The sequence below is a fragment of the Dermacentor variabilis genome, unplaced genomic scaffold (genome assembly GCF_050947875.1).
Source record: "Dermacentor variabilis isolate Ectoservices unplaced genomic scaffold, ASM5094787v1 scaffold_12, whole genome shotgun sequence".
Lineage (NCBI taxonomy): Eukaryota > Metazoa > Arthropoda > Arachnida > Ixodida > Ixodidae > Dermacentor > Dermacentor variabilis.
In genome coordinates this window covers 28108228-28134431 of record NW_027460280.1, presented here as the reverse complement: position 1 = coordinate 28134431, position 26204 = coordinate 28108228, and the positions used below count along the sequence as shown (strand labels likewise).

Genomic DNA, 26204 nt, shown 5'->3' with positions numbered 1-26204 from the left:
CGAAGCCACGTAAGTGTGTCCGGACATGCCAAGCGCATATAATACTTCGAGCGAAGGAGTTAAAAGGCATGTAATGAACCCAAACAGATGCTGCTGTTTTTGTTTCTTGCATCATGTAACTTTGCGGGACTTGATAGCCAGCCCTATCGATAGCTCTTGAATAACGTCACACCCTGGTACAGTAGAACTCCAGGTAACATATACTACAGTACACACAAGACTGAAAGAACTGTGTGCGAAGGTGCAATAGTCGGATGGATTTACAATATATCTCGATCTCACGTTTCGCAAGTGAGTGCCTGGAATGAAAATGAAACTATGCACTTGCGATTAAGGGCGCACTTTCACTTTAACAACTGTTCTGAAAGCGGACGCATATACAGGTTGTCCCACGTAATTTGGGCCAAAAATTTCCCCTCAACAAACGGATCAGTTATGTTTAATTAATCAACTGTTTAAGTATTGGCTGCAGACCTCAAGCGTGATATGCAGAGTTGTAGAGCACCTTGAGAAACCTCTCAATAAATTGTTTCCGACACCATATACAGGGTGTCCCAGCTAACTTGGACCAATATTTTGAAAAAAGAAAAGCTATGAGTTCTTCAGAACAGAAATCGCATGGATGTTAGCGTTTATCTGAAGTTGCGGTACCATTTTTTGCTCGTCTTTTTTGAGTAGTTAGCCGAGATAAATTAATTAACTTTTTAAATATAGCTTGAGACGTTCTGGCGTCAATAAGAAAGTTGTGGAGCTTCACAAATATTTCCCAACCAAGGTACCTCCAACGAAATAGACTTAGCGTGGCCGCTCTAATTCGGGAAAAACGAAATTCAACGGAGTTTAAAAGATACCACTTGACAACGCACTTTGTGCGCACCAATGCGCCGCGATTGCAGTGCTCTCAACCGTGCTTTGTAAAAAAATGGCAGTGGCTTAGCTCAGCTAAGCCAGGATATACGTAGCGAAAGATAAGGCATAGCATGGTTAGCCCTGGTTAATCTTGATTGCAAGTCCAGGTTATTCTGGTTGTCTAGCTATGTTGCGGCGTTTAGCCAGTCGTTCGGCGCGCTGTTCGTCTTGTTTCCTGGGCGATTCGTTTCCTCATCATCTCGTTCCGATGTCGATTCCAGGCCTTCTCCTGCTTATCAGAATTGTCGCCGTCCATACTGCCGCCTCAACTGTGGTTGCGGCGCACGCGAGCTCGATTTTTCAATCCTCCGACATGTTATCAGGCATGCGACGCAGCTGGCGAAGCGAGCGGAGGCGAACACAACGACGAGGAACGCGGGGTAACGTCGTGTGCCTCCTCGGAGCACGGCCACGGCGAAATCGCAAGTTCGCGGCCAGTAAAGCTTTCGCTTTAAAACATCGCTCGCTTCGCGCCTTTTGTGCTGCCCACGACAGAGATTCGCGTTGTGCTTGCTTCCTAGATAAACGCCAGTGGGTTCGGGCGGCAATTGAAATGCAACGCGGCTCCCGTTTCTGCGGCGATAATTGCACTTTCACGCTAGCTGAGAATGCATGCGGAGGAAAAATGACAAGCTCATGAGTTCGAATTTGGGAGCAAGACACCAACAAGCAAACACGCATTATAACAAGCTTGATAACGACGAGTGAATTACGCTGGCTGTCGCAAAAAGGAAGAATCGTAAACTGCTACGGAAGGTTGCTTTTTAGCTTCCTGTCCATTACTTGTCGGCAGAGATTTTATTTCATATTACTTACGTGCCTTTTCCACGTCGTACAAAAGTTTCACACAGACGGCTCTTTTAATGGATTACGGTTGCAGAGATTTATTCGCTGTGATTTCTGTCTAAAGAATTTGTTCAAACAAGTCGCCCTCTGCCATAATGCACTATTGGCACCTTTTCAGCACGTCCGGTGTAGCTTTTTTGATGATGCAAGACGGTATCTCGCTGCAGGCCTCAGTAATCTCTGCCTTTAGCGCTTCTGGTGTAGTTGTAGGTTTGCGGTACACTCGGTCTTTCACATGTCCCCACAAGAAGAAGAGGTGTGAAGTCCGGTGGCCTTGCAGGCTATACCACGGGTCCATGCCGCCCGACCCGCACTGGTGTTTGAAGGCTTCGTCAAGCCAGACTCGGGTAAGGCTGCTGCTGTGAGCTGGTACACCGTCGTGCTGATACCAAGTTCGCTTTAAAAACGCAAGAGGAATATCACAGCGAAAATCTTCGACTGGGCCTTCCAAGATGTCACTCACGTACCGCTGAGCAGTGAAAATGTGGTAAAAAAATATGGGGCCAATTATTCTTCCGTCAAAGATATCGCACCACACACTGAATGACCATTGGTACTGGTGTCTGGTCTTCGCCACCCAATGCGGTTACGCATTGCTCCAGCAATGCGCATTATGGATGTTGGGAATTTCTGGATAAGGTTGTCCCATCTGTCCAGAGCACTTTGTCAACAAAATCCGATATTTCGTCACTGTTCACAAGGATCCAATTTGAGAAATTAAGCCGTCATTCAAAGCCTCTTTCTTGCAGCTTTTGATGCAGTTGGAGGTGATGCGGATGCATTTCAGCCATCCTAAGAACTCTTGACACTGAAGACTTCAAAATGCCAACATCACCACTCACATCACGCACTCTGGAATGAGGGTTTGCAGTCATCAAAGCCAAATTGTCTCCTTCAGTCTTTTCACTGATGGTCCCCTTTCTGTGCCGCGTCTTCTTGAAGTTACCTGTTTCTTTCAGCGTCAAGTAACTCATAATTGTGTTCGCGCTAGGTCTTCCCCCACATTGCCAATTTCGGTGTACCTTGGCATCTTTCCTCTTGTCGCCCCGTGCTGCTCCCAAGGCTAAGACCATGTTCGCCTTCAGCTCGCTTGAGTACGGCTTGATTTAGGCACTGCAAACAAATTCTTCGAAATGGCTGCGCGGCACGACAGTAACAGACAGTCGAGCTCACATGCATCTAGCCACTGGCACAGCTTGGAAGAAAAGCGGCTTCGTACCAAATTATGCTCCCTCTCGCACAGTTTCCAGATGTATGATGCATGCTTTTTGTGTATTTCTTCTATTCCCCATCAACTTTAACACTCCAAAAATAATTGCTCTTCTCGTCATATCGGAATAAACGGCTGATGACGGCGCGTTATTCGGCGGCAGGCGCGATCGGCTGCTGACGAAGCGCTTTTTTGGAGCGCTGTCGCCAGCCGCTGCCAGTAATATCAGAGCCGAGCAAAGGTTGAAGCCCTTTCTCGTAAGGGAAGGGAAGGCGCGGCGCTGGCGATGTTTTTACAAATCACTCATGAGAGCGCTGTAATCGCGGCGCATTCGGGCGCACAGAGCGCGCTGTCAAGAGGTACTTTTTAAACTCCGCGGGCTTTCGTTTTTCCCGAATAAAAACGGCCACGCTAAATCTATCTCGTTGGAAGTACCTGGGTTGGGCAATACTTGTGAAGCTCCACCACTTTCCTATTGACGCCTGAACGTTTCAAGCTTTATTTAAAAAGTTAATTAATTTATCTAGGCTAATTACTCAAAAAAAGACGCGCAAAAAATGGTACTGTAAGTTTAGATAAACCCCAGCAACATCCACACGATTTCTGTTTGAAGAACGCATAGGTTTTTTTCAAAATCTCGGTCCAAGTTAGCTGGGACACCCTATATATCTCATGTGGTCATTTTGCCGCGTTCCAAAGAAAGCCCGCAAACTATTAAAAAATACCACGTGACGGGGCGCTTGCGCACTGTTATTGTGCTGCTCTCAAGTGTGCGATGGATGAACAAGGTCGGCTGCAGCGAGACTGGCCCGCGACAGGGCGTTATGCCTGGTGTAGGTATCTGGGCATGCGGCTCTTATCGCATGACAGTGTAAATGCCCTGTCGCGCGCCAGTCTTGCAGCTTAATGGCAAAGAGGGTACAAGCACGTTTGATAAATGAGTGGGAACATAATCGAAAAGTTGGAAAATCTAGACAATTTGTAATTTTACGGGCAGCTAACGTAAATTCGGTACATTTCGAGACCACAATGTTGCTGAGAACCTGGTGCAAGCAGTTTGGTAGATACGTGTACGTGGTTGACACTAACATCGGGAAATTTTTCGAAACCAGTACAAGTCCCGGAAATCCGAACTCTTAATTTATCTGGCAGAGAAGTCTGAGACATGCGCTGTACTGCCGACGATGATGATATTGACGACGACGACGAGTGGTGGTGGGGTTACACCGTAATGTACTTAACCACACACCCAACTGCTATAACTGCTTCTAGGCAACAGCAGGTGGCAGCATGGCTGTGTCGCCATGTATCGTGTTGCCTCTTTTATGTCATACTTGCTAATTTATAGGCTGTAAGCTAAAGCAATCGCGAGCCAACTATAGTTCAGACGAAAACGTTGTCGAGGACTTCGAAAGAAGCATGCATATACGACGAGGACTAGCGCGGACTTACAGCTCTATTACAGAAAGTCAAAGCAATCAAGCATTTGAGTTCACTGCTGTATATGGCTTGCATTTGGAGGACCAGCCCAGTGAGAAGGTGCGTCCATGACGTCACATGCAAGTTCTCTCTATAGAGAAAACACTGAGAAATTACTTCGGCGGATATGCTGGAGCAACTAAGCGACCACATTAATTAGCGTGCTTTCTGCGGGCCGAATCGCAGGCGGCGTTCGCTGCGACCGGCTGGCGGGCCGAGCATGACGCAGTCGTCGGATCGGATCTGGGAACTGCTCTCCACGTCGCCGGTGCGCGTGCGCAACCTGGAGCAGGACATGGAGGCGCTGCGCCAGTCGCGTCATGACAACCCTTACCTGCAACAGCAGATGGAGCGATTCTCGATTCAGGACGAGCCCGCGGCGGCCGACGAGCGACAACTGCTCTTCCCGCCCGATGACTTCCGCGACCTGCACAAGCACCTGATCCGCAGCCCGCCGCCCCAGTTCCCGCAGGATGTGGCGCACTTCGTCTTCCCCGGATCGCCGCCACCGGTAAGTGCTGTTGGCATGAATGGCATAATGATATACGCACCGGTGTAAGTTTCTCAGCTTAGCATTCTGGCCAGTTTCGAGCCCAGAGAAAGCATCAGCCATGGCTGCCCGTTATAAAACCTTTCTTTTTCCTAGGTCCTTTGATTATTTCCCACAATTCCAGAATTGATAGATCCTCAATAAGCGACATGCGGTCCCGTAACCACCCTTGGGATTGGCGAAGTATGCTACAGGGTTATCGCATTATTGGCGGGTGCAACTAAAGGACATAGCGCTCTTTTTTATCGCTTAAGATTTCTGCATTAAGCGTTGAAACCATGGTATTACGAGGCTGAACAGCCGACACGATGAGCACGAGGAGGGTTGTTCATTTTCCTCCACAGTGCGAGAAAGGACAGAATGAGCGGAGCAGGATATTCATCTTGTTTAGACACATAAAAAGGAAACTATAGTAGGCGTAAACGGCAAGAATGGCGAGATAATTGAATAAAGAAGTCACCATTACCCCATTGCGAAATCATTACAAGTGCAGACGATCCGTAATGTAAAACAGGCATTCTAGGCTAATATGGTCCAAGCACTGAGAGTTTTTATATTGACGACATAGTTGATAAGGGAAGACACTGAAACGGGCCCTTTAGAACCAACAAGTGAGGACACAACAATGGTTAACGGCGGGCATGGCTCTCTGTAGAACACTGAAGAATTCGAAAAGCTAGGAGGCTTTTCACTTGCAAACTGGACTTCGGATAGGTTGTACGGTTATTCTCAAAGACAACGGAGTACCTTAGCATTTCCAAGGAATGAGGGGGAGTACATTTATTAATTACATTTCATGCTGGAGAAAGGATCTTGAACAGATCAAACGAATGAAGAAGGCACTGGCTGCTAAGAAGGAAAAACGCGACAAGAAGAAATAAAGGGAGACAACATTGATTAAATGCATGGAGTTTCCAGATGTTGAAATGAGACACCGAATTAAAAGAGCCATCTTTTGGACCTTATCCAAATAAGAACCACAAAGCAAAATGGTCAAGCGGTTTGAGCTTCAAGACGTCTTCAGATGAGCCGTCTTGCCAAAGATGTATGCAAGGCCTGACGATGTGCAACGGTAAGGAAAATAAAGAAGCGACTGAGAACGCAGGAAAGTAAGTCTTAGTAGAAATTTCTTGCATATCTCGGGAAAAAAGAAGCAAAAGAAAACTTGGTGATGAAATGAATGAACTTAAGTAGCAGTGTGAGCAAAGGACGAGGCAAGGAAGATCGATACGATGCACACACCTAAGTCCTATCGCAATCAACCTATCGACGAAGATGACGCTGGCGCTCAACGTCACCGTCCGCTCGGCCATTCATGTAGAAGGGGATGAAGACAGAACCTGGTCACGGGCCTCCGTCACGATTATACTGGACATGGCCAGAGATGGATGCTATGAGCGTCCCCTTTGGAACGGGGCGGTGGGTTGCGCCACCAAGCTCTCGTTATTATACTGCCTAATGTCCTACCCAAGTAAAAAAAAGAAAAAAAAGCACTATAAACTCCCACAACTGGATTTTCTGACCCCCTATTGCGAACTTTGCTTTTGTATGTCTCCGTTTTTTTGTCGTTTCCCTAATTTTCTTCCACCAATCTTCCAATCGCCTCTTACTAATCTCTCTTGCGGGCATGTTTACTTTTCCCCTGCTCTCGCTGAACCCAAGGGCTTCAAGTAGGCCAGTGGTGCCTACATCGACCGCTGGGCAGATGTCTTCACATTCTAATAAAACATGCTCCATCGTTTCCCAAGCCTTACCGCAGCAAGCACATGCTTCTTCTACCTTCTTATCTCTCGCTTTATAGGTGCTGCGTGTTCTAAGGCATCCCGATCTCGCTTCGAAAAGTTATGAGCTTCCCTTTGAGTTATACATTGTTTCTTTCCCGATTTCGTTTGGTCCTCTTAAGTAGTTACTCATGGCAGGTTTCTTTTCCATTGCCGCCACTCATGAGATTATCTCAGCCTCTCTGACTTTCCGCTTGACGTTCTTTGTTGCATGTTGCTCACCCTACAGGCCGCATACCTGCTGGTAAGCTTCCTAGTTCTTTTCCTCCACTGTGAATCAATGTTCTTTTTTCTGTACAAATACCTCGAAACTCTCCCAGCCTATTTACTTTCTTCGATATTCCTCAGTCGTTCTTCGTAATCAATTTCACTGCGAGCTTCCATCACTTCAAAGCTTGTCCAGCCCGTACCACCCTGAGAGAGGGCGCGATACACCTAGCGCCCTCTCTCGGTGGGCGTCCGCTCGGCTCTGCGTAACTGAATGGGCATCGCAGATAAAAAGTCTGATATCTCCATAAAATGCCGTTATCAAAGATAATTCGAGTTATATGTGAAAAAAAAAATATTCCTTTTGGAACATACTTTTTTTGCATAAAAACAAACAGGAACAAAGAAAGGGAGCAACACAAGGACCAGCGCTTTCTAACAACGGGTTTTATTTTCGAAGAACCACCTGCTTAACACCCACACATCTGCTTGATCCAGTCAGCAGAACACGCCAATAGCGCATATAACAACGCTTGTGATAAAATGCCGTGGATCAGCGCTGCTCGGTTAACACAAAAACAGCAAAGCGCAAAAAACGAGCACTTAGGATGAAATTACGTTAAAGATATGATGACAGGAGAGAATTCTCTTTATCTAACAACGAAACAGAAGGATGACTGATGCATTTTTCCTTTAGTATTGCAATCCAATGAGCTTCCACAATTTGTCTCGCGGTTTGATTTCTATGCCCAAACAATATGTCGGTGCTTATAAGACAAGGTGAGCAAGCATGTTCTTGACAATGAATTGCCAAATGCGTAGTAGGGCGACCTTTCAGACTAGACAAGTGTTTCCTTAGACTCATGTTAATGCACCTCGCAATCTGCCCTACGTACACATGACCACACGTCATAGGAATCTGATACACAACGTTCTTCGCGCAATCGACAAATTGGTTCTTACTCGGATATTTAATACTACATTGTTTCTTTGCATCATCCTTACTTTCGACCTTACTTTTTACCCTAGAATACGCACTACCTATTTTGTTTTTAGCCGAAAACACCACTTTTACTTCGTAACTCCATCTACGTTAAGTTTGAGCTTTGTGGAAATAAAGCTCTAGGCTTTTGAGCAGTTACATTTTTTCAGTGGGAGCTCACAGAAATAGTCTAAAGCCCACCCCGCATTTCGCGTTTTTACCGGCATCTTCTGGCGTTACGTTTCTCAGCGTCGTCGCATAAATGTCGCCAGGAAGGATGCCCAGCCACATGATAAGCACGCAGATCAGCACAGTCAAGTGAACTAGAAGAAATATTCTAGATTATAGTTTTTATGCCTTATTTACAATTCTACAGTATAAAAAGAATATTCAGCGGAATGTTAGAGCGGCTGCGGTCGCAGGCGATGCCGCCGTGCCACTCCACTGTCGTCGGTACCGCCGACACTGGAGCACCCCGGCGACGCACAGCGCGAGCTGGTTGCTGTGAAGTCGCTTGCGAAAGTTGCAAGCAGAGTGGGCGCGGTAGCGCTCTGATTGGCCTCCGCTCATGGAGACACGTTTTGGGGGGGAGATTTGATTTTTAAACTGTGATGCCCATTCATCTGCGCAGCGCTGACCGGACGCCCACTGAGAGTGGGCGCTGCCTCACGTCCCACATTTCTGGGGACAACCATTCATTTTAAAAGTTCGCGACAGATCACTGTGTACGAAGAAACGCAGGACGATATGAAAACAAATAAAGGGAAGAAAATTTATAGGATCTTTAAAACTCGCAAGTGGGTAGAAGATACATGTACATTAGAGAACCAGTTGGCCCTTCTAGACCATGCCCGGCGTGCCTCGATCGCCAGTGGGACCCTGGACTGAGGGACCCGCCTACTGTACCTAGATATAATCTTCAATGGGTTTTATACTGCTACTACTAGAAAGAAAAGGCACACCCGCCCTGCAACGGTACATCTGGCTAATCACACCAAGCAGTTCCAGCGAGCTCGTAGAGGATCGAGTGTTTAGACATTCGGAATACATGAGAGGTAAAATGACCAGGCAGTAGTCGAGCAAGGAATGTCGCCGGAGCCGACGTTCACTTGTGTTCGTCAGGACAAAGACAAGTCCCCTTGTCGTATTGCTGATCACCTCGAGCCTCCATTGGATTTCCATCTTGACGACAGCTGGTTACGGAGAAGAGTTACAAAGATATTAGGAAAATTGGTTGAGTAATGTAGGACTTTCTTAAAGTTGACGCTGTCGTAGCAGTGGTAGCATTGAAAAGGATGAATAACGCGGCAAATCACTTCGACCAGACGGATTTACAGTGGAGTCCAGCAAGGCGATGAGAAGACTGGGGATCAACGCAGTGTGAGGTGCGATTATTATCGGACTATAACTCATCCAAAATGAATGGAGAGAACTGATCATAATTGTCTCGTTATACAAGAGCAGCATTCAGGATTATGACGACTGCAGAGGAATCACGCTTATGCTGCAGACCATGATGCGGATTCTTGACAGAAGGCGGCGACAATAGGTAAATATCGGACATCATCGGTTTGGAAAAATGCATGGTATATGCAATTATCGGCATGATATAAATGATGCACAGGTCCAAAGAAACCAAGCAGCAACCTTACAGCGTTTTCGTTGATCGTTAGCTTTGAGAAAATATGTAACACACTAGAATGCAGGAAACCTGGAGGAGCATTCGATAAAAGAACAGCTAAAGATGTGTGTGTGGCACATGAAAGAAATGTGCAGGGAAAGAAATGAGGGCGAAAGCTCGCACGTGCCTCGGCGAAGTGGAAATCTTCGAGTGACCGTGGAGTTTACCAAACATCTGCCCTACACTGCTTACCATGGCGATAGAAGTTATACCGGAGCATTTACAGCAACACCTCAGCAGATCATTTTGCAGATGACCTTTGCCCTCTGTGTAGTCTTATTTATTTAATTATTTATTTTTTTATTTATTTATTTATTTATTTATTTATTTATTTATTTATTTAAGTATTTGCAGTAGCACAAGGGCATATTGCAGGAAGGACATTTGTAACGAAAAGCAAAACATGCGCACAAATTCAGCTGATTCGAAAAGCAGATAGCATGGCACAAACGCCACACCACAAAAATAAAAAAGCGATGAAAAAAGCGTAGCAACAGGCTCTAAGACGAATTTACATCATAAAAAAGGAAACGTTAGTTTATCGCATATGTACGAGTTGCAATGATATGCCTTTACGACAGGTTAGACGATACAAATTACTGGAACTCGGAGCACGTTTTGCATTCAACAATACTCTTAGGAAGCTTATTCCAATTCGCTGAAGTAGACGGGGAAAATGATTTGCGGAAAACATCAGTGCGACCGCGAGCTTCAAGAACTTTAAACTCATGATCACATCGCCAATTAGGAAACAAAGCTCTAATTTCGTTGCTAAGCGGCGTTGTGCTAGTGTTTGCCAGCCAAGATTTTCTTTAATTAAGGTAATAATGCTGTGGAAGCTAATTTCCAGAAATAAACCTGGCAGCGCGGTTTTGAATACCGTTCAAGTTTGTCTATAAGTTTGTTCAAATTTGTCTGTAGGTTTGAGGGTCCCAAGCCGCGCAAGTGTACTCGAGTATTGCGCGAATATTTGTGTTGTAAAGCTGCTCTTTTGCACTTCTGGGGGCTTTAAAGAAATTTACGTCTAATCAGGTTGAGCATTCTTGATAACTTTAAGGTGAGGTATTCAATATGTCTATTACAGGTCAAATTTCCTGAAAAGTAGACCCCGGAGATATTTATAATGTTCAACCCATTCAAGAGGCAGTCCATCCAAATTATAAATGGATCTCACCGGGAGGCGTTTACGGATGAAAGACACAAGTTAACAATTTGTGCTGTTTAGAACATGGCAAACTTCGAGCAACAACCTTGGATTACGTTTAAATCACTCTGTAGGCAGCTAACGTCATGATCAGATTGTATATTTCTATAAATTACGCCGTCGTCTGCATACAACCGCACTTTACATTGAAGTCGTTGCGCAATATCCTTTATATCAACTAAACATACCAGCGGCCCCAAAACAGACCTTTGGGGCACGCCAGAAGTTATGGTGACACCAGTTGATTTAACTGCGTTGATCAGGACGTGCTGCCGGGGACATGCAATGTCGAGGAGAGCTGAAGGAAATTTGTGAAAGAATCAGGTTTCAGGACCTATAGCAGAAACACAATCGAGTATATTGCCCGCGGCATTAAAATTTACTGATGCGAATGCCTAAAGGTGCACGCGATTCTTGATAAAAACGACATTTTTGAGCAATTTAGTTTAACGGTGGACGAAACAAGGAAACGTATGAGCTTACCAACGGAGTCGAGACACAAAGGTATAGCGGTAAGGATAGTTCAGTCCTCTTTGACAAGTGCCAACCTGCCAGCCAAGTTAAAAGGAGAGAACTGCAAGATGTTAACTAGTAATATGGAAGGAAGCCAACGCAATTATACCAAAGGGAGGAGTGCTGAAATACATCTTTGAGGTACATCTATGAGTACATCTTTGAGGCACATCTTTGAGGTACATCTTTGAGTAAATCTTTCAGGTACATCTTTGAACTTGAGGTACATTTTTTGCAATAGCGCTGTAACTTGGATTCGTCGTTTAAATTCTTAATTTGCTTATTTTGTGATGTGTTGTATTTTCTTCTTCACTTGCACTCAAACGCACTCAAACGCCCTTTTAGTGCTTACTTTGCAAACCTATTCTGTTGAGTTACGTTTTTTTCTTTTCCTTTTTCTTTTGTTGCTTTGGAACCTTGTTTCGTATTTTGCAATTTGCTTTCTTGCGTTGCGTTTCGATGCTCACTTGCTTCGCAACCCTTTTCCTTTCTAGTTTGCTTGCCCTTTCATTGTAATAACTAAACCCCCCTTAGTCAACGCCCTTTTGGCCTGTAAGGTATATTTAAATGAATGAATGAATGAATGAATGAATGAATGAATGAATGAATGAATGAATGAATGAATGAATGAATGAATCTTGATGAGAAGGACCAAGTGGCCGCAATTATGATGAGATGATATTGTAGAATGACAAGGAAAGATTGAGTTCAGAAAGACCACATCTGAGAAACCGTCTCAACTGACGATAGTGGGAAGGCTAAGATCTTTTGGCCCAGTGACAAGAGAGGAGACCTAAGTCAGTCAAAACGCTATGACGATCAATGACTCTGATGTCAAAATTAAACAAGGTCGACCTGAGAAGGAGTAAAAAGACAATATTGAGTAAGATTCCAGCGACAAGAAGCTGAGGAAGTAGTAGTAGACTGTTGGCGAATTCGCAATAGAAAAAAAAACTAGCAGCCACACATAAACAACATAGCTGACAGAAGGTGGTGAGGTAACTGAGCGCAAGCGTTAGAAGACATAAAATGGAGGCTATGTTTTCAACATTGGCCCTAAACAGCGTCTGGAGACAGCTCCAGTAATGAAGGCTTTGTTCACCTTGAAGCTTGATTTTGAATGCTACGAACGACTTCACTCCATTTCCTATCTCTGTTGCTTGAAAAGAAGCGAAGCAGGCACCGTCGACACTCACATTCCATCGCACTGAATTTCAAGGTTGGATTTATTGGACATAATCGGTCTAAAGCTTCGTACAGTATAGCGTCATAATAGCGCACAGGACGCTCTACACTGTGCGCTATAATGTACATAATGAATGACCAACTTGTGCAACACTTACATCTTACGGGTTTATAGTCCCAAAGCGACAAGGGGGTTATGGCAGATGGCATATAGCAAAGGACTCGGTAATAATTTTGACCACCTGCGGCTCTTTAACGCTCCCGCACCTGAAGCGCCGTATACAAACTCTTTCTTGCATAAAATACTTTTTGTTATATAAAACGCTGCTCGCGCTAAAGTTGTGTGCCAAGTGGATCATGTAAACATTTCTCTGCTCATTCACACGGCCGACTACCACGGATCTTGAAAGGAAGCTGCCAGGTCGGCGAACCATTATACCTACACGCTGATAACGTTCAATTGTACTGGATATAACGAACGTATAAAACGCGTAACGCGTAGTGCGCCACTGGTGGCGCCTTCGCCAAGTGCACTCGGCAACGGAGGCAGCCGTCAGCCGTAGTTTTCTGCGTCGTTGCTCGTGCTTCTCTGTTTGATTCATGTTTCCGGATAAGCAGCACCCGTCGCATGTGTGTGGTAGTCAAAGTTTCAAGGCATGTCGAAGAACAATTTTTTGCGTGGCTCAAATAGCTGCAAGAAATTGCCGGCGATACGGTGCTAATCATTCCACGCGAGGCTTCATGAGCGGGAGCGACGGCAGCAATGGATTGCCGCCGTTCGGCGGGAAATTTATTGTTAACACGCTTTCTTTTTTCATTTCGGTATTTGTTGCACTCGATAACGTTTACACAGGTAAGCGACAAAGTTGATCACGGCCCACCGATGTTTTGGTTTGCTTTGTCGGCAGTGCAGCAAGCGGGTGAAAGGTACTTCTCTCAATTTATGAATGCTATACTTGCAGTTTCTATCGTTTGCCGTGCTATCACTTGTTGCTCTAGCAAGTGTGCCCGACTGTACAGATGCATCGTGTCAAAGCTGCCAATAAGGCTTGCAAGAACTGATTTCGTTGGTTTGATGCGGCCCAGTAAACTTGTCGCACCAGCTGTCACGCAGTGCATGTTCTTGTATCTATTTTACGGGTAGCTTCGTGCATATTGAACCGTTGGTCGTTGTTTTAATCACAACGTTTTCGCCTTGCCTGGTTTGTAAGGGCTTAAATCACGCTGTTCTGTCTCAATGATCCCAGGCAAGAACTTCTTTAACAGCCTTACTTTTTTTCGCAATAAGACATATTTGTGGGTACTTGAGAAATGTGCTAGAGAAGAGGTAGCACGGGGCGAGGAATGCTGTTAGCTGCTGCACATGGTATTGCTGTTCGATTTCCAGTGAGAAAATTGCCTCATGTTTGTGAAGTCATTGCACTTTGATGCTGTCTGAGCAAACTTATGACACATAGCGCTTTGTTTGTTTCACAGTTGAGTACCTGAGTTGAGTTGACTACGCGGAATGTGTTCGTGCTTACTTGCAGGTCCGCTGGCCGCGCGGCGACATTGGCCAAACGCGGAGCAGAACCCGCCGAAGTGTGCCGTCTTTACGAAGCGCTTTTGTTTTGCCACGTTTACCTTGAAAGCTTCTATTCATTTCTTAAAGCACAGGGGCATCGCTCGTACTCACCAGCACGAAGTAATTTTAATGACAAATATTTATATAGCAAACCGTCGTTAACTACCAGTATTCGCTGTTAAAAATGTTACATTTCGTCACTTCGTGAAAGTAGTCGCTTAGAAATTCCTAACTTGTGGTTAAGTTTAGGGCTACAGTTCAACTTGTCCACTAGAATAGTGGAGGCTAGCATAAAGAAAATAGCTTCCTGGTACCATCATTCGTTAGTTTTGTTCGTGCATTGAGAAGTAGATCAGCTAAAGCTGCCCGAATCAGTCAGCCAAAACTAACACAAGTAAAAGAAGAACGTTTTTGCTTTCATTCACACATTTCTTACTGGGAGAAGGCTGACCCCCACGCAGTGCAAAAGTGTCAATGTGCAGAAGCAATCTTCATGCACAATTGAAATTTGTACATAATAAGGGAACAGACTTCCTGAATATCCAAACCAACGCAAAAATGATTAACCATCACGGCTCTGTCTATCGTTTTTACTTTAGCCTTGGCTGCACATGTCAACAAAGAGTAAGCAAAATGTATAGCGTAACAAACACGCACTCAATTCCTTCATTACAAATACTTCATCGGCAGCAGATGGGCTCCCGTCATTATGAATAAGTCGAGCGACACTGCTCTGTTGGTCCACTCAGGCTTATACAGAGCTAGTTTACTCATGCAAAGTGAATACATGTTCAGATATTAGAGTGACATACTTGTGCCTACCTGTTGTGGAAACCTGAAAAACTCCGCAGAACCGGAAATCCCGGTGTTAGAACACCACAGAACCGCACAAGATATGTGATGCCCCGATTTAGCAATCTTCGTCTAATGCTAGCTTGACCTGGTGTCCTGCGTCTTTCGTTCCTTGCATGCCTGAGCAAGTTTCTCAGTCTTATCTTTCCCGTCTTCATACTTTGCACGACAACCGAAGCAGATGCGAAGTACGAAAACACCCCTGTACTTAGATTTAGGGGCACGTTAGAGAACCCCAGGTGGTACAAATTTCCGGAGTCCCGCACTATGGCGTGCCTCATAATCAGATCGTGGTTCTGGCGCGTAAAACCCCGTAATTTAATTAATTTAACCGAAGCAGATGACCGAGCGCGATCCGACTTGTGATATCGCTGAGCGAGTGGCAAAGGTGAGCGGAGGCAAGCTCGACAGACGCACGAAGTCAACCACTTCCCGCGCTTCGTCCGATTTAAAATTCACAAAGAGAGAAATAAAAAAATAGCCAAACAGAAAGAAGAGTTGTTTTGTGGTTGCTCGAATTCCTTCATTTCTAAACACTTGTGAATGAGAAGAACTGCGAACATCCACGCCTACTTTGTTCCACCAGATCTTAGGATGCCCGGCAACCGCTAGGAGCGCAAATTTTCCTTGAAACCGAAACTAGCACTCACCTTCCGGGAGTTCGTACAACTGTGATTGCATTGTCATGACCAGTGTGGAAAGCGCGTGTGGCGTCTGGCCAGGCGCGCCCTCCAGACCCGCCGTATCCGTATGCGTTTGAACGATGACGTGGATCTGGCAATTCTTTGCTCATCAGGTTCGAGCAAGCACAGAGTTCAAACAAGGCATTAAACACGCGCGCGTCTGTTGCTATTCAGAAAATCGTCTCGTTTCTGTCGTAGCCCAAGCGGCTGGCGTCGGCAGATTTTGTAGAAAACTGAAACATCCGCAACGCCATCTGGCCAGCGCTTGGCGCCCATAACAGCGCACGTCCTTTTGGCATGTGAGCCGAAAGGCCATGGTCAGGCACGAGTCAGAGCTTTTCAAAGTGGCGAGCCAGACGCAGCGCAGTTACGTACAAAACTTGTGGTCTTGTCTTTTCACGCAGGGCAAATAATAGCGTAACTCATAGCGCCAGTAAAAGCTTCAGAGAGGTTTGCACATCACTTGCCCCTAGAGACGTTGGCAGATTTACTTCTCAGCGTCCCGTCTGCCAGTAGAGCTCAGGTCATTGAGCGCAAGACATTGCACGATGTTCCAATGAAACACATGATCGTTACATGTTCACTTGTGTTCGAGGTTACTTGTGCAACGTCACTTATTGAAAGGCTGGGTGGCTTGCAAGCGACCACGTCCGTCAAATTGGTTCTTCGTTGTAATTTCCTAATTTCCTACCCCCCGTTTGATGGTCCGTTGCATGAGTTAGCGCAATGCACGCGTGTTCCATCCTGAGAGAGATGGCTGTGCAGGAGGACGAGACCATGATGGAACCCGAGATGCTGGGCCACGCGGGCCCATACAGCGCGGAGCCGACGCGCCAGGTGCCGCAGGAAACGCGCGACCAGATGTCGTCCAGCTACCCGGCGGACGACGTACACCGTGGCTTAGCCCGTGCCGCGGCCACTACCCGGTGAAGGGTGGCGCCGCCCCGCCGAGCCCCGGTTTGCCGGCGGCCCCGCATCGCTCAAGTGGTCGCCGGTGAACCGAGCGCGTGCGGACCCCAGGGCTCAACGACCTCTGCTGCCACGCTGGCGGACCAGTGGGGGACGCGTCCTTTGGCAGTGCTGCTTCTGCAGACACCAGCGGGGACGTCCCTCGCTTCGCAAAGCTCCCTTCAACAGCAAATGGTTTTCAAGAGCGACTCAGAGCTGCAATGGGTCCAGGACGGGGCGAGACGTTTGCGAAAACAGCAGACACTGCGTCCATACGTTAAAGAGCGCTGTGCTCCTCTTCTGTAACAGAGGCTGCCAAAGGTGGCAGCAGTTTCGCGCAGGTTGCGTGGCTTTCCCCGGTAGGTAAAGAAAGTTAACGGGCCAATTAACGCAAAGCAGCGACCATTCTTTGCTTTAGAATGTTGTTGCGTGTGGATGACGGAAGCAGGGTTGTAGTCGCGACATGGGTGGGAAAAAAAAGAAGTTGCCAACTTTTTTTTCGCCTAAGCTGATTGGATCTGTCAGCAAGGGCAAAAAATTGTGCCATAACTGTCCGAGCCACTTGCAGCGTGTAGCGGCTGCGGTGCGCGACTTGAGTGGCCTTACTGGCTCTTTCGTGAGCGGCTGGTGCTAACCTGTCAAAGAATGTTCTAGACGTTGAAGACTTTGGTGCGAAGACCTGCTTGGTCGCGTGGAGAGGAAGCATTGCAATACCTGTACAGTTCACATCAGCGCCAAAAAGAACAGAAAAAAAACACGCTTGAAGGCATTCATAGAGTTGTTCAGAAAGTTATAAACCAGGGGCTGAATTCGCAAAGCTCTTCGTTGTTTGCAGGCGTATATATTCGGTGCGGGACGGGGCTAAACGGAACGGTTCGTTGTTTAACGGCCATCTTCACTCATCCCACATTTGCTATCACGATTGGCTGACACGTGTTCTTACGGACCGCAATAGCGCGTATGAAGTGCTTTGTGAATACGGGCCCGGAGTTCGTTTTTGCTCACGTCTGGGCGCCCAGACGCATAGAAGTGACGACGACACGCGATAACCTCTTGCTGCCTCCTTGTCTTTTTGTCTCACTTCATTAAATTGCCAAGTACGTTCATTTAGTGGCGCCTATGCGAAAGATGACTGGCTTCTTGTGGCTATGAATGTGAGGTCCACAGTACCGCGGTATTGTTCATGACGCTGGATAGAGACACCATTAAGGTAAATGTGGAAGCCAGGACCAGAGTGCATTCAGGAAACCTAATGCTGGCTGTACATCGAGACCGAATCGCGGTACTCCGAAAATGTTTTTTTCTTGTTATTAAACTTACCTATCCATGTTGTTTTGGCTAAAGGGCGCAAGCGGCATATGTTGGCTCGAGCCGCCCAGTGGGCGCGAACTGCGGCAGCGATTAGCCTGTAGGATTAATGCTGTGCCAGGGTGAAAGTCCAGTTGCTAACGCTGAGAACGCTAACATGCCCGTGACGGCTAACACAGATCGTATGCAAGTACCAATCAATGTGGAGTTGATAAGCCGTCAAAGACCAACAAGCGCACAGGTCAACATGTCGGTTTAGTGCGCTCAAAGGGCGGCTCCCGCGGCTTCTTGTGATGTAGTACAACAGTCTTGCGAATTATTCTTACCTGCAGTTTAGCGCCTAAAATGCCTATCGCTGTGGCAGCGAGAAGCAATCGTCAGGCGACCCACAATCCAGTCGAAAATTGAAACAATGTCCCAAAATACGAAGAAAGCTTGTGTCGTCAGCTTGTCATACAGGCTTTCTTGTCGTACAGACCGAGTTCGCCTCATCGTTACGGTACGCCACACTTACGACATAAATTGCTGTCGATAAGACAGGACAACACTGCAGCACCGACAGGTAGTCAGCTTGCACTACAGTAGCTTCCGACGATTTCTGCCGCATTATGAACAGTGTGTCTAAAGACACAAAAAGATACTGTCGTTAGGAGAGAAATTTCCTGTTGTGTATTTCGAGTGGGCGGCGTAGCTTTTCTTCGCGTGTCAACGCCCGCCGCAGCCCGTGCGCACCAGCAGTTCGAGGTGTCTTCCGCGACGCGCCACTTGTTTCCAATACAAAGTCGCTCATGAGGTGCGAAGTCGGTGCGTGTCTCCTGAAAAGTTCAAGCTGAAATGTCACGTTGTAGACTCCCTCTCCTCCTCTTTGTGCGCGACATGCACCCTAACGCAAAAGAGGCATAAACCTTCTAGTCATAGACGCTCATGTGCCAAAGGAATGCGTCGCTTCTGCGGAGAGCGGGCAGAAGCGCGTCGTTCTGCGTGCCAGCCGCGTAGCTGTAGTTCCTCGAGTGAAAGCGATCCGTGTGCAAACGCGTTCCTCCTCTGAACGACGGCTCGCGCTCGGTTTCGCGGGCTCGTGCTTCAGCTGCAGCGCGTGCTCGTGTGACCTTCTGCAGCGCCGCATCGTTTGCGTTGCGTATGCAAGTAACTATGCGCGACCAGCCGGCGGTTCGTCACGCGTCTGTCCGCTACCTGTCGATATTCTCAGTATGATGCTGACAACGGCAAGGTCGCATGCTTCGAGCTGAGCAACGGTGGATCCATCAACTTCGGCGTGGTTCGGCGACTCGACGGGCCGGCCTTGTATATAATGTCTCGTGGTGACGCCGCCGTTGGCAGCCGTCGAGGCTCTTCAGAGCTTGTCGAATAAAGAGTTTGTTACCTACAAGAGAGTCCACTTGTCTAAATGCAGAAAAAGACACCAGTGTGTTATAAGCATGCATGGCTCCTTGAGAAAGCCGAGAGTGTACGCACATAGTGCGCAAAAAAAAAAAAAGACCAACGATGTAAATTATAATACGTGTTTGTCGCTGGGTTCGCATTGTTGGCGACTGTGCAGGCTCTAGATTCATTACACTTTTCTAAATTCTACCTGGGCTCTTCAGTCGTAACTGCTACGCCATGGCCGCACAGGAAAACCTTTCAGTGGAAAAGATAAATCCAGATAGAAGTACTTTTTCCGCGATCAAACTTGAAATTAATTGTGCACTGAGCCAAATAGTGCTTCCCCAACTACTCACGGATGCGGTGGTGCCGCAAGCAACCACATGCTATGAACCATGCTGAGCAGTTGCGGTTGGGAGAAAATCTTCCAGCTGCGACTAGTATACGGAATAGTCCGCATTTTTCACGCCGAAAGCTATCAGATGCTCTTTGCGTAAAGTTATCGGGCACTATCACACACCGGGGAAAACGAAGTTGTTACGATGTCGCACGTGTACCTATGTTTGGACGATGTACACTGTTCCTACATGAACAATATATGTTGTTCAAGGCGCACTGAATGTACGAGAAGAAAACGCGTTTGTTTTTTCTTTCTTTTTTTACTTGTCCGGCAAAGTGAAATACAAGGACACCGGCAGTTTCTCGGGGACGCAAAACAAAAGCTCAGCGCGATGTCGCGGCGTGCGCGAAACCATGTAACGAGACCCAGCGTGTGCAGGCCTTTCGAGCACGCCAGCGGTGGTGGGATGCGAAGGTTCACAGCAAAAGTGCACCGTTCAGCAGTACGCGGTGCTTCTGTTGTTCCCAAATTCCGTTTTCTTCACCCTTTTTTGCTCACGGGCAGCTTCACTTCTGATGTTTTGGAACCCGAGCGGCGCCTCCAGTAGTGCTGGAGAAGCTGTTACACTAATGCTGCGTCCAGTTCCCGCCGTCTTCTCGCACGGTTTTCGATTCAAAGCATTCCTTGAGCGCACTGTCCGGTCCCTCCCAACTGTTTCAGCTGTATTTGGACAGGGCACATACAAGATTCGGATTTTCAAAACACGCTCTTACTGCCCCTACCCCCTCCCTCTTGATTTGGTAATGTTTGTCTCTGTTCATTTCGTATGCGCAGTGCAAAAAGATACTGAGGTGCAGCGCTTCCTGGACTGAGCACGCCGTTGTTGTTTAGTCTGTGCCCCAACAAGAAGGAACATTTTCACAGGACCTGAACTTTACTAAAGGAGAAGGGAGTGGGATTCTAAGAAAACAAAAAAATGCAGCGCAGGTACACACTGCCTGATTTATTTTCGTTTAGGTGAAGAACCGTGATCAGCATATGGCTACTGCCCGATAGAGCGTCTCTACGGTGAAGAAAAAAAACGCATGGGCTGGAGACCAGGAATCCGGTTTTTTGTGTCCTGCTCTCTTGGCACACTTTCACTCTTGCGAGTCATTAAGAATGAAAGGCCTTTATCAAATTCTTCAACGCAAAAGCACAATGGACTACTTGGACAAAGGTGATGTATGCAGACGCACTTTGTTTCTATTGCAAGAATACCGGCGTGATACAGAACCATGAACGCAGTTGCACGGAGCGCGTCTGGAAGAACATCTCTCAAAATACAGATGTCGAGACTGCGCAAAACAACAGTGGCTCTTCAGGGATGAGACACAAGCACTTCTTCTAATGACATGATCTACGCGTGCCCAGGATGCCAGTGCTTAATTTAATTTTTTAGTAATTTCTAAACTTACAATCCTGTTTTGGCGGAGCCAATTTGTTTTACACACACAAAAAGGCCTCAATAGTTTTAGGCCGTCTTAAAGATAAACTATAAGTAAAACTACGCTCACAATAGGGTTTTATGTGTTGATAATTCATACGCGAGACTAGAAATGAAATAGACTTTATACTCTGCGCTAACCCCGACATCATACAAGATGTGGACGTGCTCGGCAAGGTGCGCTGCAGTGACCATAAGATAGTAAGAACTCGAATTAGCCTAGACTTGAGGAGGGAACGGAAGAAACTGGTACATAAGAAGCCGATCAATGAGTTAGCGGTAAGAGGGAAAATAGAGGAATTCCGGATCCAGCTACAGAGCAGGTATTCGGCTTTAACTCAGGAAGATGACCGTAGTGTTGACGATATGAACGACAATCTTATCGGCACCATTAAGGAGTGTGCAATTGAAGTCGGTGGTAACTCCATTAGACATGATGCCAGTAAGCTATCGCAGGAGACGAAAGATCTGATCAAGAAACGCCAATGTATGAAAGCCTCTAACCGTACAGGTAGAATAGAACTGGCAGAACTTTCCAAGTTAATCAACAAGCATAAGACAGCTGACATAAGGAAGTATAATATGTATAGAATTGAACATGCTCTCAGGAACGGAGGAAGCCTAAAAGCAGTGAAGAAGAAACAGGAATAGGCAAGAATCAGATGTGTGCGTTAAGAGACAAAGCCGGCAATATCATTACTAATATGGATGAAATAGTTCAAGTGGCTGAGGAGTTCTATAAAGGTTTATACTGTACCAATGGCATCCACGACGACAATGGAAGAGAGAAAAGTCTAGAGCAATTTGAAATCCCACAAGTAACGCCGGAAGAAGTAAAGAAAGCCTTGGGAGATATGCAAAGGGGGAAGGCAGCTGGGGAGGATCAGGTAACAGCAGGTTTGTTGAAGGATGGTGGGCAGATTGTTCTAGAGAAACTGGCCACCCTGTATACGCAATGCCTCATGACCTCGAGCGTACTGGAATCTTGGAAGAACGCTAACATAATCCTAATCCATAAGAAAGGGGACGCCAAAGACTTGAAAAATTATAGACCGATCAGCTTACTGTCCGTTGCCTACAAAGTATTGATTAAGGTAATCGCAAATAGAATCAGGAACACCTCAGACTTCTGTCAACCAAAGGACCAGGCAAGATTCCGTAAAAGCTACTCAACAATAGACCATATTCACACTATCAATCAGGTGATAGAAAAATGTGCGGAATATAACCAACCTTTATATATAGCTTTCATTGATTACGAGAAAGCGTTTGATTCAGTCGAAACCTCAGCAGTCATGGAGGCATTGCGGAATCAGGGTGTAGACGAGCAGCTGCTGGGGACTGGGCCGGGGTTTGATTGTTGTGTTCATATAGGAGGTTGTGGCCAAGTACTGCACCAGGGTGGCCAATCCTGCTCTGGTGAGGGAGTGCGTTACCGGTTCTGGTCACTGGGATCAGGACACACTCCAGACCTGTTTATGCAATTTTATCAATGCGCGGATGTCTTTTTTTTTAATCCGGTGGAAAATTGCGCGGCACCGGGATTCGAACCACGGACCTCTTGCACGCGAGGCGGGTGTTCTACCTCTACGCCACCGCCACATCCACCGTAGTCCTCCATAAAGAAAGCAACAAAATCCCAATAAAGAAAGGCGTCAGGCAGGGAGATACGATCTCTACAACGCTATTCACAGCATGTTTACAGGAGGTATTCAGAGACCTGGAGTGGGAAGAATTGGGGATAAAAGTTGATGGAGAATACCTTAGTAACTTGCGATTCGCTGACGATATTGCCTTGCTTAGTAACTCAGGAGACCAATTGCAATACATGCTCACTGACCTGGAGAGGCAAAGCAGAAGGGTGGGTCTAAAAATTAATCTGCAGAAAACTAAAGTAATGTTTAACAGTCTAGGAAGAGAACAGCAGTTTACAATAGTTAGCGAGGCACTGGAAGTGGTAAGGGAACACATCTACTTAGGGCAGGTAGTGACCACGGATCCGGATCATGAGACTGAAATAACCAGAAGAATAAGTATGGGCTGGGGTGCGTTTGGCAGACATTCTCAGATCATGAACAGCAGGTTGCCATTATCCCTCAATAGAAAAGTGTACAACAGCTGTGTCTTACCAGTACTCACGTACGGGGCAGAAACCTGGAGGCTTAAGAAAAGGGTTCTACTTAAATTGAGGACGACGCAACGAGCTATGGAAAGAAGAATGACGGGTGTACTGTTAAGGGGTAAGAAAAGAGCAGATTGGGTGAGGGAACAAACGCGAGTTAATGACATCTTATTTGAAATCAAGAAAAAGAAATGGGGGGGGGGGGGGGACTGGGCAGGACATGTAATGAGGAGGGAAGATAACTGATGGTCCTTAAGGGTTACGGACTGGATTCAAAGGGAAGGGATGCGTAGCAGGGGGTGGCAGAAAGTTAGGTGGGCGGATGAGATTAAGAAGTTTGCAGGGATGACATGGCCACAATTAGTACATAACCGGGGTAGTTGGAGAAGTATATACAGGAGAGGTCTTTGCCCTGCAGTGGGCGTAACCAGGATGATGATGATGATGAATTCATTGAATTATGGTGTTTTTACGTGCCAAAACCACTTTCTGATTATGAGGCACGCCGTAGTGGGGTACTCCGGAAATTTTGACCACCTGGGGTTCTTTAACGTGCACCTAAATCTAAGTACACGAGTGTTTTCGCATTTCGCACCCATCGAAATGCGGCCGCCGTGGCCGGGATTCGATCCCGCGACCTCGAGCTCCGCAGCCTAAGATTATGAATTCATACGCTTACACAACTAAATGAAAGTGAATTACATACAGCAATACACTTATAAGTATGAAGTGCAGTGACCTTTTCTTTAAAGTGCTGCTCATTTTTGCCTTAAAGGTGTAATTTTCTAAATGTATCAACGAGAATCTTATGTTATCAGAGGGCTGTAAGTTGCATGTTGTGAATTACATTCTTAATAAGTGTATTGGCGTCGTTGACAGACAGCGCTTGTGCCTTGTCCTTGTTCCTTTGTGGATGCAGGTGTTAGCGCTGTTGTAATTTTCAAATCAAATACCTTGTTTCTCCACAATAAAACTAGAAAATTACCCATCAAGAAAGGAGCCAGGCCAGGAAACACAATCTCTCTAATGCTATTCACTGCATACTTAGAAGAACTATGCAAGCTGTTAGACTGGGAAGGCTTAACAACGAGGATCAACAGTGCAAATCTCAACAACCTCTCGTTTGTAGATGACTCCTAGTTAGTAACACTGGGGGTGAAGTGAAACAAATTATTGAGAACCTTAACCGAGAAAGTATAAGAGTAGGGTTGAAGATTATTAATGCAGACGGCAAAGGTAATGTTCAATAGCCTGGCAAGGGAACAATAATCCATGATCGCCTGTCAGTCTCTAGAGTCTGTGCAGGAATAGGTTTATCTAGGTCGATTGCTCACAGGGGACTCTGATCATGAGAAGGAAATTTACGGAAGAATAAAAATGTGTTGTACTGCATACGGCAGGCATTACCAAATCCTGTCTGAAAGATTATCACTGTCGTTGAGAAGAAAAGTGTACAACCGGTGCTATAACATATGGAGCAGCAACTTGGAGGTTAACAAGGAAACTCGAGAAGTAGTTAAGGAGCGCGCAAAGAACAATGGAACGAGAAACGTTAGGCGTAACGTTAATAGAAGGGAAGAGAGCGGTGTGGATCAGAAAGCAAACTGGGATAGCCGATATTCTAGGGGACATTGAGAGAAAAAAATAGAGCTGGGCAGGCCATCTAATGCGCAGGGCAGATAACCGATGGACCATTAGACTTACAGAATGGGTGCCAAGGGAAGGGAAGCGCAGTCGAGGATGACAGAAAATAGGAAATTGATCAAATGAGGCAATTTGCAGGCGCAAGTTGGAATCAGCTCGCGCAAGGCAGGGGTAATTGTAGATCACTGGGAGAGGCCTTCGTCCTGCAGTGGAGAAAAAAATTTTATGATGATGAGGATGATGGTGATGATGATGATGAAGTATAAAGTGCAGTGACCTTTTCTTTAAGGTGCTTCAGTTGACAGTCAGCGCTTGTGTCTTGTCCTTGTTCCTTTGTGGATGCATGTGTTAGCGCTGTTATAATTTTCAAATCAAGTATGCACCAACTCGCCCAGAAATAAGTTTTAATAAAGAAACAAGGTAGCTACGGAATCTGTAGATATTTCCCAAGATATTCACATATGTCTTCTGTGCACCTTGATTAAGCAATGCCTCCATGACTACTGACATCCTATACTGAATCAAATGCCTTTTCATAATCTATGAAATCCATATAGAGTGATTTATTGTACTCCGCAGATTTCTCAATTACCTGATTGATAACATGGGCTTGATCTATTGTAGAATATCCCTTCCTAAAGCTGGCCTGTTCTCTTGGCTGATTGAACTTACAGTGCAATGATTTTTAAGCTTAATTCTGCCACAACACCTACTAAACTAAAAAATTGCGGCAGAATTAACCCATCTCATGATGAATGTCGACGGTAATGCGCTAGCATTGAACCAATATAGCGACACAACGTACTGCCACTGTCGAAACGGGTTATGTATGAGGCGAGTACTGCAGCGGGACTCCTCCTTCGCGCTTCACTAAGAATATTCGGTGCAATTTAGCGCCGCTGCCGCGAAGCCTGCGCGTGACCTCCGAAATGCATGGCGTGCCGCTGCCTGGCGTATGCTCAAAAACGCGTCATGCGGCAACGGGGCTCCTCTCTTGAGCCTCTTTCTGGACACAATGCGCCATCCAGTGGCACTGCCTAGAAGTCCGCGTGCGGCCTGCGATACGAAAAGCATGGCGCACCTGTGCCTGCGAACGATGAGAATTGCTCCCTCGCTTGCCGCACACTCAGTGGCGTATACTCAGTGACGCTTACTCAGTGACCCAAGTTGGTGGGAGGTTTATTAAAGAGCGTCACATGCCCAATGCATTCATGGCCGAGCTCGCTAAAGCGTTGGCGTGAAAGGAACATATGTATGTAGCCAAATAGCTATGAAATATCTATGTATCCAAAGGAACATGAATTCCGAGCAGGCAAAGATGGCT

At 46.3% G+C, this 26204-nt stretch overlaps 1 protein-coding gene across 3 annotated transcripts in view; it reads left to right on the top strand.

Moving 5' to 3' along the window:
• Positions 1 to 17700, top strand: part of LOC142565787 (uncharacterized) — a 61674-nt gene extending 43974 nt beyond the window's left edge. For all 3 annotated transcript variants that reach the window (XM_075676321.1, XM_075676320.1, XM_075676319.1), the window contains 2 exons: positions 4631 to 4955; positions 16412 to 17700. In XM_075676321.1, the coding sequence (XP_075532436.1) occupies positions 4631 to 4955; positions 16412 to 16576 (490 nt within the window). In that variant the 3' untranslated portion in view covers positions 16577 to 17700. The remainder of the gene's footprint in view (positions 1 to 4630; positions 4956 to 16411) is intronic.
• Positions 17701 to 26204: the final 8504 nt, after the last annotated feature.